Raw genomic sequence first — 14,835 nt, 5'->3', positions numbered from 1 at the left:
TAGGTTAACATAGACATCTCAGGCTGAACTAATATACATTTTCCCTCACAACCATATTAATCCTTATAAACTATGGATTTATTATGCTCCTTAATGTATAATGCTGATCACTACTATAAATGTATGGTTTTAACCAACTGTACTGAAACAGCCTTTGAGTTTATATTCTGTTTGGGTATCTGGAGAAAACAAGTTAACAAGAAGTGCTCTCCGAGGATTTGCTTAGAGGCCGGCTTTGTGAGTGGATAAGTTTCAAAGCTGCCTTTGAGACGCCAGTGTCTGGCATTTCCTGCATTCTGGCCTGAATGCTGGACGGGAATCTGACTTCTAGTAAAAATACACAGTTCCCTTGACAAAGTCGAGCTGTTTATCCCAGAGACTGCACAATTTTCCGTTTATAGGCATAGACCAATGCTGACTGGAAATCATTGCAAAAAGTTTTTTTTGTCGGGTGGAGGGTGTGGTGTTAAGATAAACGGTGTGCAACAGAAATTAAACTGGAAGAAATTAAAGGTTTTTTTAGACTTTTCTGCTTGTTCCTTACTGTTAAAAAGGTCTGCCATCCAGTATTTAGGAAAGCCCTTTAAGAGAGTTTGAGGTGTTTTAGCTGGCTTTGTGCCAAAAGTTTCCATTATATTGGCTTACTGAAGGACTGCATTTATTTTTTTATTTTTTGAGACGGAGTCTCGCTCTGTCGCCCAGGCTGGAGTGCAGTGGCGGGATCTCCGCTCACTGCAAGCTCCGCGCCTCCTGGGTTAACGCCATTCCCTAGAAGCTGGAACTACAGGCGCCCACCACCGCACCCGGCTAATTTTTTTGTGTTTTCAGTAGAGATGGGGTTTCACCAGGATGGTCTCGACTTCCTGACCTCGTGATTCGCCCGCCTCGGCCTCCCAAAATGCTGGGATTACAGGTGTGAGCCACCGCGCCCGGCAGGGCCGCATTGAAAAATGCCCACACTTCCGAGCAAGAAGCAGGTCCCATCCCCCTCTGCTGACGTCACGCCTGTGGATTGGCTGATGGAGCTGTGAGCGCGGCTGTTGTTGAGTCCGGGGAACCCGAAAGTTGGCAGTCGCCATGACTGGCTGTACGGCGTCATCAAGCTGCCGAGGCTTCAAGCTCTTTTTCTTCTTGCCTCTACACCGCCTCCTGTTGTTGTTTCTGGTTTTGCTTGGGACCCTGGCCAACAAACTTAACGTGCCACAGGTGTTGCTACCCTTCGGCCAAGAGCCAGGCCGGGTGCCTTTCCTGCTGGAGGCGCAGCGGGGCTGCTACACTTGGTGAGCGGTGGTGGGTGACAAGGATATGCACCCTCACCATCCAGTAAGGGTGAGAGGGGTTCCCTCTGTAAGATCCCACAGGAAAACCGTGTGGGGCCACGTGAAGGGGCCTAGCCGGTAGGGAAGGAGAGTGTGATGTCAGTGAAGGTGGCGAGGAGCAGACTCTTGGGCGTGGCGTGTCCTACTCATGTGGTATATCCTCCAGCTGTGTGACGATCTTCCAGACGTGTGAGGAATTCTCGGGATGTGGGACTGGCCTTTTCTCTGTGTGTTGGGAAGGGGTGGGTCACTAGGAGCAGCCGTCAGGGTAAAGGGAAGCCCAGTGTTGGAGGCGACAGGTACTGATGACTTACAATGTAAACAACTAGAGTAAGAGGAAGTTCCCCATATCTGACGAAATTTCTATAGGAACAGGAAAACTTGGGGTGCGAAGGGTCCCCACGAACTATAGATGACCCATTCAATGTGAGAAGGACTTAAAACACAACAGCCAAGTATTGGGGGTTAACTAAGCACTTTGCATGTATTAACTCATTTGCTTTTTACAGTCTTGTGAAGTAAGTACTATTATTCCCATTTCACAGAGGAGGAAAGTGAGGCCCAGAGACTATGAAGTGTAAACTTCTGGGAATGTGAGAAGATTCATCGTGGGTGGAGATGAGATCTGTCTGTTATTATCAAAATTGCCCCATTTATAAAAGGGTACCCACTTGAAGTGTGAGGACAGGGGGTACACACAACTCCGGAATAATGACTTCCTGACTGAAGGTGAAGAGACGTGATTTTCTGGTGTGAGAGGACCCAATGATGGGTTATGTGGTTGCCTAAGGTGTGAGAGAACCTAACTGAAGTGAGCTTCAGGATGCCAGTGCATTCATCCTAGATGGAGTAGATACCCCTTTGCCATCTCCTAGAAGAAGCAATGAGGTTCGTTCAGAGTGTAAATTCACCTCTCATTGTATGAGGAAGTATAAGGAAAGTGGGCTTGTAAGATGATCCAGTGTGATGTGTGTGTTTCCTGACTGTGAGGGTGATGCAAGGCATCTTTCCAGTATTGAAAGCCATTTCTTCTATCGCTCCAAAAATATTAATGAGGCCAGGCATGGTGGCTCACGACTGTAATCCCAGCACTTAGGGAGGCCAAGGTAGTAGGATTACTTGAGGCCAGGAGTTTGAGACCGGCCTGATCAACATAGTGAGACCCTGTATCTGTTTAAAATAAAAACATTCAGCTGGGTGCAGTGGCTCACACGTGTAATCCCAGCACTTTGGGAGGCCGAGGCAGGCAGATCGCTTGAAGTCAGGAGTTCAAGACCAGCCTGGCCAACATGATGAAAGCTCGTCCCTACTAAAAATACAAAAATTAGCCAGGCATGATGGCAGGCACCTGTAATCTCAGCTACTTGAGAGACTGAGGCAGGAGAATCGCTTGAACCCTGGAGGCGAAGGTTGCAGTGAGCTGAGATTGTCCTGCTGCACTCCAGTTTGGGCGGCAAAGTGACTCCATCTCAAAAATATAATAATAAATAAAAATAAAAACATTTATGAATGTTTTTGTTATTTCGAGTTGGACTCACACCTCATAATTTAGACAATTTTCCATCCTAGATATCAGCAGCCTGGTTTCTAGGATTGAAGGAAACTTTCCTCAGAGTATGAGAAAGTCCCATCTCATTACTAGAAACACATCAGTCCTATTTATGCATACTGAAGGAAGAATATAACAATCTTTAAAAAAAAAAAATATTGAGGGAGGGATATTTCTGAGACTTTGCTCAAGGGATCGTTGGGATGGGAAGTGATCAATCTCTCACTTTAATTATCACATCCCTAAGCAATGTTCCTGCTTTAAAAAGTGTCATTAACATATACCTGGTAGTATGTAACGTGGAAGAAGGATGAGAATCTATGTTCCACCAAAAGTTAATTTTAACCCACCTATTTCATAGTCTTAAGAATTTTGTTCTGGCAGGCATTCCACGCATCATGATGCAGTTACTGTTGAGCCTTTATATGAAAATGGCACCTTGTGTTCCCAAAAAGCTGTACTCATTGCTGAATCTACGCAACCAATACGCCTCAGCAGTATTATTCTTGCTCGAGAAATAGGTATGTTGAGAACAAAAACACTATCACTTCGTCTGGGGTAGAATAATCTGGTATTTTGTATAGATGGTTAACACAAATGGTGTTGGCTTCAAATGATTAAGAGGGAGAATAATGATTCCTAGCCAGCTGCAGTGGCTTACGCCTTTAATCCCAGCACTTTGGGAGGCTGAGGCAGAAAGATTTCTTGAGCTCAAGAGTTCAAGAACAGTCTGGGTAACATAGTGAGACTTGGCTCTACAAAAAAAAAAAAAAATTATGGCGGGGAGTGGTGGCTCATGCCTGTAATCCCCCCACTTTGGGAAGCTGAGGTGGGTGGATCATCTGAGGTCAGGAGTTCGAGACCAGCCTGGCCAACATGGTGAAACCTCGTCTCTACTAAAAATATAAAACAATTAGCCGGGCGTGATGGTGCACGCCTGTAGTCCCAGCTACTCAGGGAGGCTAAGGCGGGAGAATTGCTTGAACCCGGGAGACAGAGGTTGCAGTGAGCCAAGATCACGCCACTGCACTCCAGCCTGGGCAACAGAGGGAGATTCCATCTCAATAAAATAAAATTAAATTAAATTAAATTAAAATAAAATGAAAATGAAGAGTATTAGGCAGAATTTTCTTTCTTTTCTTTTCTTTTCTTTTTTTTGATGGAGTTTCACTTTTGTTGCCCAGGCTGGAGTACAATGGCACCATCTCGGTTCACTGCAGCCTCTGCCTCCTGGGTTCAAGTGATTCTCCTGCCTCAGCCTCCCAAGTAGCTGGGATTACAGACATGTGCCACCATGCCTGGCTAATTTTGTATTTTTAGTAGAGATGGGGTTTCTCCATGTTGGTCAGGCTGGTCTCGAACTCCCGACCTCAGGTAATCCACCTGCCTCAGCCTCCCAAAGTGCTGGGATTATAGGCATGAGCCACCGTGCCCGGACAGCATTTTTTTTGTTTTTTTTTTTAGAGACAGGGTCTTGCTTTGTTGCACAGGTCGTAGTGCAATGCACGACAGTAGCTCACTGCATCCTGCCTGGCCTGCACAACATAGTGAGACTCCATCTCTACAAAACAATAATGATAAATAAATTAAAGAATTTTAAAAAACGACCTAAAACCTACTCTTAAGTGGACTTTGCAATTAGATAGAACTAATCTGTTTTTGTTTCCAGCTTTGGAAAATTTCCTAGTACTTCTGAGTCATCACTTTTCCCTACTCTCTTTAACCTTTTGGTTCCTAGGGAATAAGAGTCCTCTACTATTGTTCACCAGATTTTTTTCCAACTACTAACACCTATTCTACAAATTTTGAAACTAGCCCTCTTAATGTTTTCACATGGGCAGTCAGTGACAACTATGCCTTGACTGTTGCCTGGCTGAGAGCACTTGTAAGATATCATCAATTATAAGATAAATCCCAACTGCAGAGATGTTAAAAGATAAAAAATGAGTGTCTAAGAATCAATGAAATATGGTATGAAATTCTCAAATATAAGAATCTTTGAAGACCATGTCATACAGGGTAGCTTAAAAGGATAGAGAAGGATACGAAAGTCAGAAAAAACAACAAAAAACATTGATTTGGTCACATATGCTATTTAAAAAATGTAATCATTTTTAACTACATAAATTCACTCTGATATAAAAAAATTCACAGAAGTACTAGGAAAAATGTCAAACCTGGCTCTCAGCTTAACTTCATCTGACTTGTGACTAATTTTCCAAAATTAAGTATCCTTAAATCAACTTTCCCAGTTTTACTATTAATACAATTGTGTACATAGATGAGATTCCCAGTGGTAAGGGCCAGTCTTGGTATCCTACTAGGAGCATCTGAATGGGAGCAAGTAGTATGAAAGGGGTGGGATTGGGCATTTTAAAAGGGAAGTACATGCCTAAGAGAAATTGTTCATTAATTCATTGGACAAATATCTATTGAGTTGCCTACTTTATAAGGCATATATAGAGATAAAAAGATTTAAGCTTGCCATTGGCATTTAAGTCCTTTTTTTTTTTTTTTGAGATGGAGTCTTGTTCTGTTATCCAAGCTGGAGTGCGATGGCGCGATCTTGGCTCGCTGCAACCTCCACCTCCTGGGTTCAAGCGATTCTCCTACCTCAGCCACCCGAGTAGCTGGGACTACAGGCATGCACCACCACACCTGGCTAATTTTTTTATTTTTAATAGAAATTGTGTTTCACCATGTTGGCCAGACTGGTCTTGAACTCCTGACCTTAAGTCATCCACCCACCTTGGCCCCCCAAAGTGCTGGGATTACAGGCGTGAGCCACCGTGCCCGGCCTTAAGTGCTTATTATAAAATTTTGTTTATGATGGTTTTGGTGATAGTATAGTAAAGAAGGTGGCTGTGACAAAGATGATGGATAGACTTGAGGTAAGAGACTTGAGTGCAATGGCGTGATCTCCGCTCACCACAACCTCTGTCTCCCAGGTTCAAGCGATTCTCCTGCCTCAGCCTCCCGAGTAGCTGGGATTACAGACATGTGCCACCACTCCCAGCTAATTTTGTATTTTTAGTAGAGACGAGGTTTCTCCATGTTGATCAGGCTCATCTCGAACTCCCAACCTCAGGTGATCCGCCCACCTCAGCCTCCCAAAGTGCTGGGATTACAAGTGTGAGCCACCGCACTCAGTCTTGCCCCACTAACTTTTTGTAGAGGTGGGGGTTTCACCATGTTGCCTAGGCTGGTCTCAAACTCTTGGACCTAAGCAATCCACCCACCTTGGCCTTTCAAAGTGCTGGGATTACAGCCATGAGCCACCACACCCAGCTGAGAGCATAATTTTAGGTGAAAAAGCTCACAGGGCAGATGAAGAAAAGATCTGGACAACTAAAGTATACCTGAAGTAATGTGGAGCTGTAAATAAAAATATGTTATATTATTTAATAAAGTTGTATTCTCTTCACTTTAAAAGTTAAATGTTTGGTATTTCTCCTAATCATTCTAAATTTACTTGTAAAGCATCCAAAGTAATTCCATTTATTTATTATTTATTTGTATTTTTTGGGACAGGGTTTCACTCTGTTGCCCAGGCTGGAGTTCAGTGGCACAAACGTGGCTCATTGCAGCCATGACCTCCTGGGCTCAAGTGATTCCCCTACTTCAGCCTCCTGAGTAGCTGGGACTACGGGGGGGCACCACCAGGCCTGGCTAATTTTTTTTATTTTTTGTAGGGATATGGTGGTGGGGTTGCTCAGGCTGGTCTTAAACTCCTGGGCTCAAGCAATCCTGCTTCAGCTTCCCAAAGTGTTGAGCTTATAGGTGTGGGCCATTGTACTGGGCATTTTTTTTCTTTATGGCCAATGACCTTGTATTGAAAAGTTTTCTAGGCTGGGCGCAGTGGCTCACGCCTGTAATTCCAGCACTTTGGGAGGCCAAGGCGGGTGGATCACCTGAGATCAAGAGGTCGAGACCAGCCTGCGCAACATGGTGAAACCCGTCTCTACTAAAAATGCAAAAATCAGCTGGTTGTGGTGGTGGGCGCCTGTAATTCCAGCTACTTGGGAGGCTGAGGCAGGAGAATCGCTTCAACCCGGGAGGTGGAGGTTGCAGTGAGCCAAAATGGCATCACTGCACTCCAGTCTGGGCGACAAGAGCGAAACTACTTCTCAGGAAAAAAAAAAAAAAAAAGAAAAGTTTTCTGCTGTTGAAGTAGTCAGATGAGTAAGCATTGTGTGCACAAGGCTTTTTATATTTTTATGTAAGGTCACAGCTGCTTCTGTTTGCCATTGTGCTACACATTTCTCTACTGAAAAGGGGGCTTTAATTTCTCATTTGACAAGTGCTAGATTATTCAGTGCCTGATTATCAAGTTATGGATTACCTAAACTTAGCCTCCCTCCCTTTCTTCCTTCCTTTGCCATCCTGGGACACTTCCTTAGTGGTAATTCTACCAGCAGATCCTGTGAGATTTCAACTTACCTTGTTGTTTTTTGTTCACAGACCCCATGTCTTTGTCTTTAATTTTTTTAACTTGGGGTTCTGTTTGTCAGTTAAATGTTAATCAAGTAGAAGGCTAACTGAATTTTAAAACTTTTAAATTTAAAAATGATTTTAGATTTACAAAAGAGATGTAAAGATAATACAGAAAGTTCCCATATACCCTTTACCCAGTTTGCCCTAATGTTTCACTAATCTTCTCTAGGATTCAATTAAAGATACCACATTGCTAAACTAAGTTGTCATGTTTCCTTTGTCTCCTCCAATCTATGAGTTTCTCAGTCACTTTTCTCTTGAGACAGAGTCTGTCTCTGTCACCCAGGCTGGAGTGCACTGGCACTATCTGGGCTCACTGCAACCTTTGCTTCCAGGTTTCAAGTGATCTGCCCACCCCAACCTCCCTAGTAGCTGGGACTGCAGGCACACAATACCTTGCCCAGCTAATTTTTGTAAAGATGGGGTGTCACCATGTTCAGCCTTTCAGTCACTTTTGATGCTTTTTTTTTGTTTTTTTCTGAGACAGAGTCTTGCTCTGTTTCCCAGGCTGGAGTGCAATGGTGCAATCTCGGCTCACTGCAACCTCTATCTCCCGGGTTCAAGCGATTCTCCTGCCTCAACCTCCTGAGTAGCTGGGATTACAGGCGCGTGCCACCATACCCAGCTAATTTTTTGTATTTTTAGTAGAGACGGGGTTTCACCATGTTGGCCATGTTGGCTGGGCTGGTCTCGAACTCCTGACCTAGTGATCCACCCACCTCAGCCCCCCAGAGTGCTGGGATTACGGGTGTGAGCCACCGTGCCCGGCCTTGACACTTAACGAGTATTGGGTGGCCTGGCATGGCTCACCTCTGTAATCCCAGCACTTTGGGAGGCCGAGGCAGGCGGATCATGAGATCAGGAGTTTGAGACCAGGCTTGCCAACATGGTAAAACCCCATCTCTACTAAAAATACAAAAAATTAGCCAGGCATGGTGGTGTGTGCCTGTAATCCCACTTACTCTGGAGGCTGAGGCACAAGGATTGCTTGAACCCCTGAACCTGAGACAGAGGTTGCAGTGAGCCGGATTGCACCACTGCACTGCGACAGAGAGAAGCTTTGTCTAAAACAAAAACAAAAAACAGTGTTGGGCTGAGGGCACTAGCTCAGGAGGCCTGTAATCCCAGCACTTTGAGAGGCTGAAGCAGGAGGAACACTTGAGCCCAGGAGTTCAAGACGAGCCTGGGCAACATTAGCAAGACCAAGTCTCTACTAAAAAAAAAAAAAGAAAAAATTAGCCAGGCATGATGGTACATGCCTGTAAACCCAGCTACTCAGGAGGCCAAGGCTGGAGGATTGCTTGAATCCAGGAGTTTGAGGCTGCAGTGAGCCACGATCGAACTGCTGCACTCCAGAGACCTTGTTTAAGGAAAAAAAAAAAAAGTACTGGTCAGATGTTGTATATAGAATGTTTCTCAGTTTGGGTTTGTCTAATGTTTTCTCATGATTAGCCTGGGGTTATGGATTTTGAGGGAAAAAACCCACGGAATTGAAGAGCGCTTCCCATTGCATTATTTCAGGGGGTTCATGATATCAGCATGATTTATCACTGGTGGTGGTAACCTTGATCACTTGGTTAAGGTGGTATCTGTCAGGTTTCTCCACTGTAAAGTTACCATTTTCCCCTTCGTATATGCTGTTCATTAAAAGTGGCCATGAAGCCTAGCCTACAATTTAAAGGAAGGGGGATTGGCCTGGACAACAAAGTGAGACCCTGTCTCTACAAAAAATAAAAAATTAGCCAGGTGCTAATCCCAACCACTCAGGAGGCTGAGGTGGGAGGATCACTTGAGCCCAGGAGTTCAAGGCTACAGTGAGCGATGATTGTGCCACTGATCTCCAGCCTGGGTGACAGAGTAAGACCCTGTTTTTAAAAAAACAAAACAAAAATACAGGAAGGAGAATTAACCTTTGCCTCTTGGAAAGAGGAGTGCCAAAGAATTTGTGCACATGTATTAACCACTACAATAACTAATAAATATTTGATGGAGATACTTTGATGTATCCTGTTTCTCCTTGAAGCTTTACCCACTGATTTTAGTGTTTATTCATGAATCTTAGGAATCCTAGTACTGTGTTGTTCTTTTTTTTTTGAGATGGGATCTTGCTCTTGCAGTGGCATGGACTCAGCTCACTGCAACTTTGACCACCCAGGCTCAAGCGATTCTTACACCTCAGCCTCCCAAGTAGCTGGGACCATAGATGTGTGCCACCACACCTGGCTAGATTCTTTTTATTATTTGTAGACATGAGGAGGTCTCACTATGTTGCCCAGGCTGATCTTGAACTCCTGGGCTCAAGGGATTTCCCTCATATCTTCTATACTTATTAACTAGTATTCTTCTGAAAGAAAGATGTCCTACATCTTACAAATAGCTTCTTCCCACTTAATTTATTCAATTATATATGTCAGTATGGGTTCATGAATATTTAATTTTGGGGCTATATTTCAATATTATAATTTATTCTGCTATTCCAGTTTTTCCAGCTTTGGCCATTGGGGGCTCTTTCAGGTTGGCTCCTATGTCCTTTGGACTTGCCCTTACCTTTTCTTTAATTTTTGTGACTGACTGATTGATTGTACTTTCTTACTTTTCAGTTCTATGAGATGGGCCAGGGTCATCTTAGCCATTTCTTCAAGGAGTCCTGGCTCTTTATATTAAAGAATTATGGCCGGGCACGGTGGCTCAAGCCTGTAATCCCAGCACTTTGGGAGGCCGAGACGGGCGGATCACGAGGTCAGGAGATCGAGACCATCCTGGCTAACATGGTGAAACCCCGTCTCTACTAAAAACACAAAAAACTAGCCGGGCGACGTGGCGGGCGCCTGTGGTCCCAGCTACTCGGGAGGCTGAGGCAGGAGAATGGCGTAAACCCGGGAGGTGGAGCTTGCAGTGAGCTGAGATCCGGCCACTGTACTCCAGCCTGGGCGACTGAGCAAGACTCCGTCTCAAAAAAAAAGAATTATATTTAGTGCCTGTAATCTCAGCAGTTTGGGAGGCTGAGGTAGGAGGATCGCTTGAGGTCAGGTGTTCTAGACTAGCCTGGGTAATGTAGCAAGACTCCATCTCAACAACAACAAGAATTATATTTAGAAACCAAGATCTGGGTGCCAGTCTGCTTGTTGCTACTGGTGTATCCACTGCTTCTAGGCCCTCTCAGCAAACATAACTAGGAAATATATGTATATATGCTAACTCATGTATATACATATATCTACACTTATAGATAGATATCTGCACAGATATTAAAATAAACATGAGCTCATACTGATATCTTCAATTCTAATCTTGGACCTTAGGGCTTATTCTAGCCTTCCCACCTTGCTTATTTTAACTTCTTTCTCTGACAGGGAGAAAACTGACTTGCATTACCTATGATGTATTTACTTATTTGTTCAATTCTATTGTCTATATAAAGCAGTTTTGATCGGGCACAGTGGCTCACGCCTGTAATCTCAGCACTTTGGGAGGCTGAGGTGGGCAAATCACAAAGTCAGGAGATCGAGATCATCCTGGCTAACTCGGTGAAACCCCATATCTACTAAAAATACAAAAAATTAGGCTGGGCGCGGTGGCTCAAGCCTGTAATCCCAGCACTTTGGGAGGCCGAGGTGGGCGGATCACAAGGTCAGGAGATCGAGACCACGGTGAAACCCCGTCTCTACTAAAGCTGGCGTGGTGGCGGGCGCCTGTAGTCCCAGCTACTCGGGAGGCTGAGCCAGGAGAATGGCGTGAACCTGGGAGGCGGAGCTTGCAGTGAGCTGAGATGGTGCCACTGCACTCCAGCCTGGGCGACAAAGTGAGACTCTGTCTCAAAAAAAAAAGTAGTTTCAGGATGAGTAATTCAATTTTTAATATTTCTTTGAAAGGAAGCATACCATTTCCTGAAATAAGCATATTTTAGTGTACCTTAGCCCTTGTTGAGGGGCATTTACCTGTATTATCTGATTAACATTCTCCTTTGTTTTTTTTTCAATGTTTAATTTTTTTTTTTTTGTAGACGGAATCTCGCTCTGGCTGGAGGGCAGTGGCATGATCTCAACTCACTGCAACTTCCGTTTCCTGGGTTCATGCCATTCTCCTGCCTCAGCCTCCCGAGTAGCTGGGGCTACAGGTGCCCACCACCTCGCCAGGATAATTTTTTTTGTATTTTTTAGTAGAGACGGGGTTTCACCGTGTTAGCCAGGATGGTCTTGATCTCCTGACCTCGTGATCCAACCGCCTCGGCCTCCCAAAGTGCTGGGATTACAGGCATGAGCCACTGTGCCCAGCCTATTATTCGCTATTTTGAAATTTTTATTTGTTATCAGGATCTTGAAGAATTTGGAGAAAAAGGTTGAAATTTTTATTTTTCTGATTTTTCCATGGATGTGTAAAAACATCATCATAGATCAGTGTTTTGGAATCTCTGGTCTAGTGCCTCTTGTTATAAAGAAAGGCTCTTATATATCTTGTTATTATGCTATTTTCTTCCATAGGTAAAAGCAGCTGTCATAGTCTTTCTTTCTCATAATCTTTAGAATACAGTTTTGAGTATTTGAGGCATTTAATAGATTCATGACCTATTGAATTAAATACTCAGTTTTTGGGTTCATTGTAGTGACTGACCATGAGCTACGCTGTGATGTTAAGGTTGATGTGATAAACAGCATTGAAATTGTATCTCGGGCCCGGGAACTTTATGTAGATGATTCGCCACTGGAACTGATGGTGAGGGCATTGGATGCTGAAGGTAAAGAACTTCAGAGGATTCAACAAAATTACCTAAAATAAAGTAATATCCCTTTATGTTTAGCACTTGGAAACAAAAACCTGAGTGACAAAAGTAGATTAGAAATAATATCTATTTTCTCATTTGGAGCTCATATAGATGAATAATAATTCTGAGTATAATTTAATGTATTAGCTACACATTTTTATAAAATATTCCTGCTATTGTTAGTTATCTGAGAAGTTTTCGTTTCTTTTTTTTTTTTTTTGGCGTGGTGGGGACGGAGTTTTGCTCTTGTTGCCCAGGCTGGAGTGCAACAGCATGATCTTGGCTCACTGCAACCTCTGCCTCCCGAGTTCAAGCATTTCTCCTGCTTCAGCCTCCTGGGTAGCTGGGATTACAGGCCTGCGCAACCACTCCAGGCTAATTTTGTATTTTTGGTAGAGACGGGGTTTTACCATGTTGGTCAAGCTGGTCTCAAACTCCTGACCTCAGGTGCTCCACCCACCTCAGCCTCCCAAAGTGCTGGGATTACAGGCGTGAACCACCGCACCTGGCTATTTTCTTTTTTTTTTTGAGATGGAGTCTCGCTCTGTTGCCTAGGCTTGAGTACAGTGGTGTGACCGTGGCTCACTTTAACCTCTGCCCTCCGGGTTCAGGAGATTCTTGTGCCTCAGCCTCCCGAGTAGCTGGGAATACAGGCACACGCCACCATGCTCGTTAATGTTTGTATTTTTAATGGAGATGGGGTTCACCATGTTGACCAGGCTGGTCTCGAACTCCTGCCCTCAAGTGATCTGCCCGCCTCAGCCTCCCAAAGTGTTGGGATTACAGGCGTGAACCACGACGCCGGCCTCAGAACTTTTCTTAGATATCCAATCTATTACTGAGCTTCTGCTGATGGTCCCTACATCAACAATTAAGAACATTTTTTGGAATTTATTGCTAGCTCTGTTTGATCAATCCACTTTCTATAGATCAGGAGAATTAAATGGAAATCTGTAAAAAAGTTACAATCTTGATCTAATCTTTAATGCTTTTAATACTATATACTATATTAATTCTATAATGTGGTATTAAAAACATTTAGGTGGTAAAAAAAAAAATTTAAGTGGGACATGGTGACTCATGCTTATAATTCTAGCACTTTGGGAGGCCGAGGTTGAAGTATCCTGTGAGGCCAAGTTTCCCATGGTTGATTAAAAAAAAAATTATAATGTATTGCCACTTTCTTTTTTTTTTGAGATGGAGTCTCGCTCTGTTGCCCAGGCTGGAGTGCAGTGGCCGGATCTCAGCACACTGCAAGCTCCGCCTCCCGGGTTTACGGCATTCTCCTGCCTCAGCCTCCTGAGTAGCTGGGACTACAGGCGCCTGTCACCTCGCCCGGCTAGTTTTTTTAGTAAAGATGGGGTTTCACCATGTTAGCCAGGGTGGTCTCAATCTCCTGACCTCGTGATCCGCCCGTCTCGGCCTCCCAAAGTTCTGGGATTACAGGCTTGAGCCACCGCACCCAGCCTGTATTGCCACTTTCTTTGTAAATTATTTGAGTGATTTGTTTTTTTAATTTGAAAAATGAACTATTCTGGAAGGTTTCTTTTTTCTTTTGGATACAGAGTCTGTTGCTCAGGCTGGAGTGCAATGACACAAGCATGGCTCACTGTAGCCTTGACCTCCCAGGCTCAAGCAATCCTCCTATCTCCACCTCCTGAGTAGCTAGGACTACAGGTTCAGGCCACCATTCCTGGCTACGTTTTTATTTTACAGACCAGGTGTCACTGTGTTGCCCAGGTTGGTCTCAAACTCCTGGGTTCCAGCGATCCTCCTGCCTTGGCCTCCCAAAGTGCTGGGATTACAGGTACAAGCCATTGCACCTGGCCTGGAAAATTTTTACAAATATTTGCGCGGAGGGGACCAGGATTAAGGGTGCCTTGTCAGCCATGAGGTGGCCTTTATGTAGAAAGGAACAGAAGGAGCGTGGCATAATTATTGTCAGCCAGGAGTTAATCAGCTTGAGTCCTCTTTACTTTCAGACAGCTTGTGCAGCAACATCATTTACTGTTTGTGTTGGGAACTTTCTCATATATATGTTTTAATTCATTAATGATAGTGCTTTCTATTTCTTAATGAAGGAGGCCTCAAAGTAATTTTCTAGTTAGGTTTCCCTTTCTTGTTGTAAATACCTGAATATTTTTAAATATGTGATCCTATCTTGTCTGCTTTTGGCTTGATGTACAGGAAATACTTTTAGTAGTTTGGCAGGGATGATGTTTGAGTGGAGCATTGCCCAGGACAACGAGTCAGCAAGAGAAGAACTGTCCAGCAAAATTAGGTAAACTTGAAACCAAACTTAAATCACCTGACTATGAAGAAGACAGCTGCCATTAAGTGGCATGCTGAACAAGCAACCATTTTTGTGGACTTTGATGATCTTACTGTCTGTACTTTTTTGAAACTGATAAATTACTAAGGGAAATGTCTTTGATAGAATGAAATATGACATAGATGTAGCTATCTTTATGATCAATTAATCTGAGTTATTATGGAGGAGTTCATGGGCTAAGTACTACACAATTATTTGAGCCAGGTGTATCTTCTGGCAGTTCTTTTTATTCAAGTTACCTGCACATGCTGAAGTAGAGGGAGAAGGATGATAGTATGAAATTTTGTCTTCAGTACCAAGGAGAAGATCTCAGATCCAAGTTTTACTCCCACCACAATTTTAGCCAGAGGCTCATGAATACCTTTCTTTTTTCTTTTTT

General features: G+C 43.8%; 1 protein-coding gene across 1 annotated transcript in view; it reads left to right on the top strand.

The window, feature by feature from the left end:
• Positions 1-1,001: 1,001 nt before the first annotated feature.
• Positions 1,002-14,835, top strand: part of NUP210L (nucleoporin 210kDa-like) — a 205,416-nt gene continuing 191,582 nt past the window's right edge. The window contains exons 1-4 of the mRNA XM_011928494.1: positions 1,002-1,280; positions 3,253-3,389; positions 11,966-12,097; positions 14,312-14,405. Of these exons, the coding sequence (XP_011783884.1) occupies positions 1,078-1,280; positions 3,253-3,389; positions 11,966-12,097; positions 14,312-14,405 (566 nt within the window). The 5' untranslated portion in view covers positions 1,002-1,077. The remainder of the gene's footprint in view (positions 1,281-3,252; positions 3,390-11,965; positions 12,098-14,311; positions 14,406-14,835) is intronic.

The sequence above is a fragment of the Colobus angolensis genome, unplaced genomic scaffold, assembly GCF_000951035.1.
Source record: "Colobus angolensis palliatus isolate OR3802 unplaced genomic scaffold, Cang.pa_1.0 Scaffold77, whole genome shotgun sequence".
Taxonomy (NCBI): domain Eukaryota; kingdom Metazoa; phylum Chordata; class Mammalia; order Primates; family Cercopithecidae; genus Colobus; species Colobus angolensis.
This window is presented reverse-complemented; position numbering and strand designations above follow the sequence as displayed.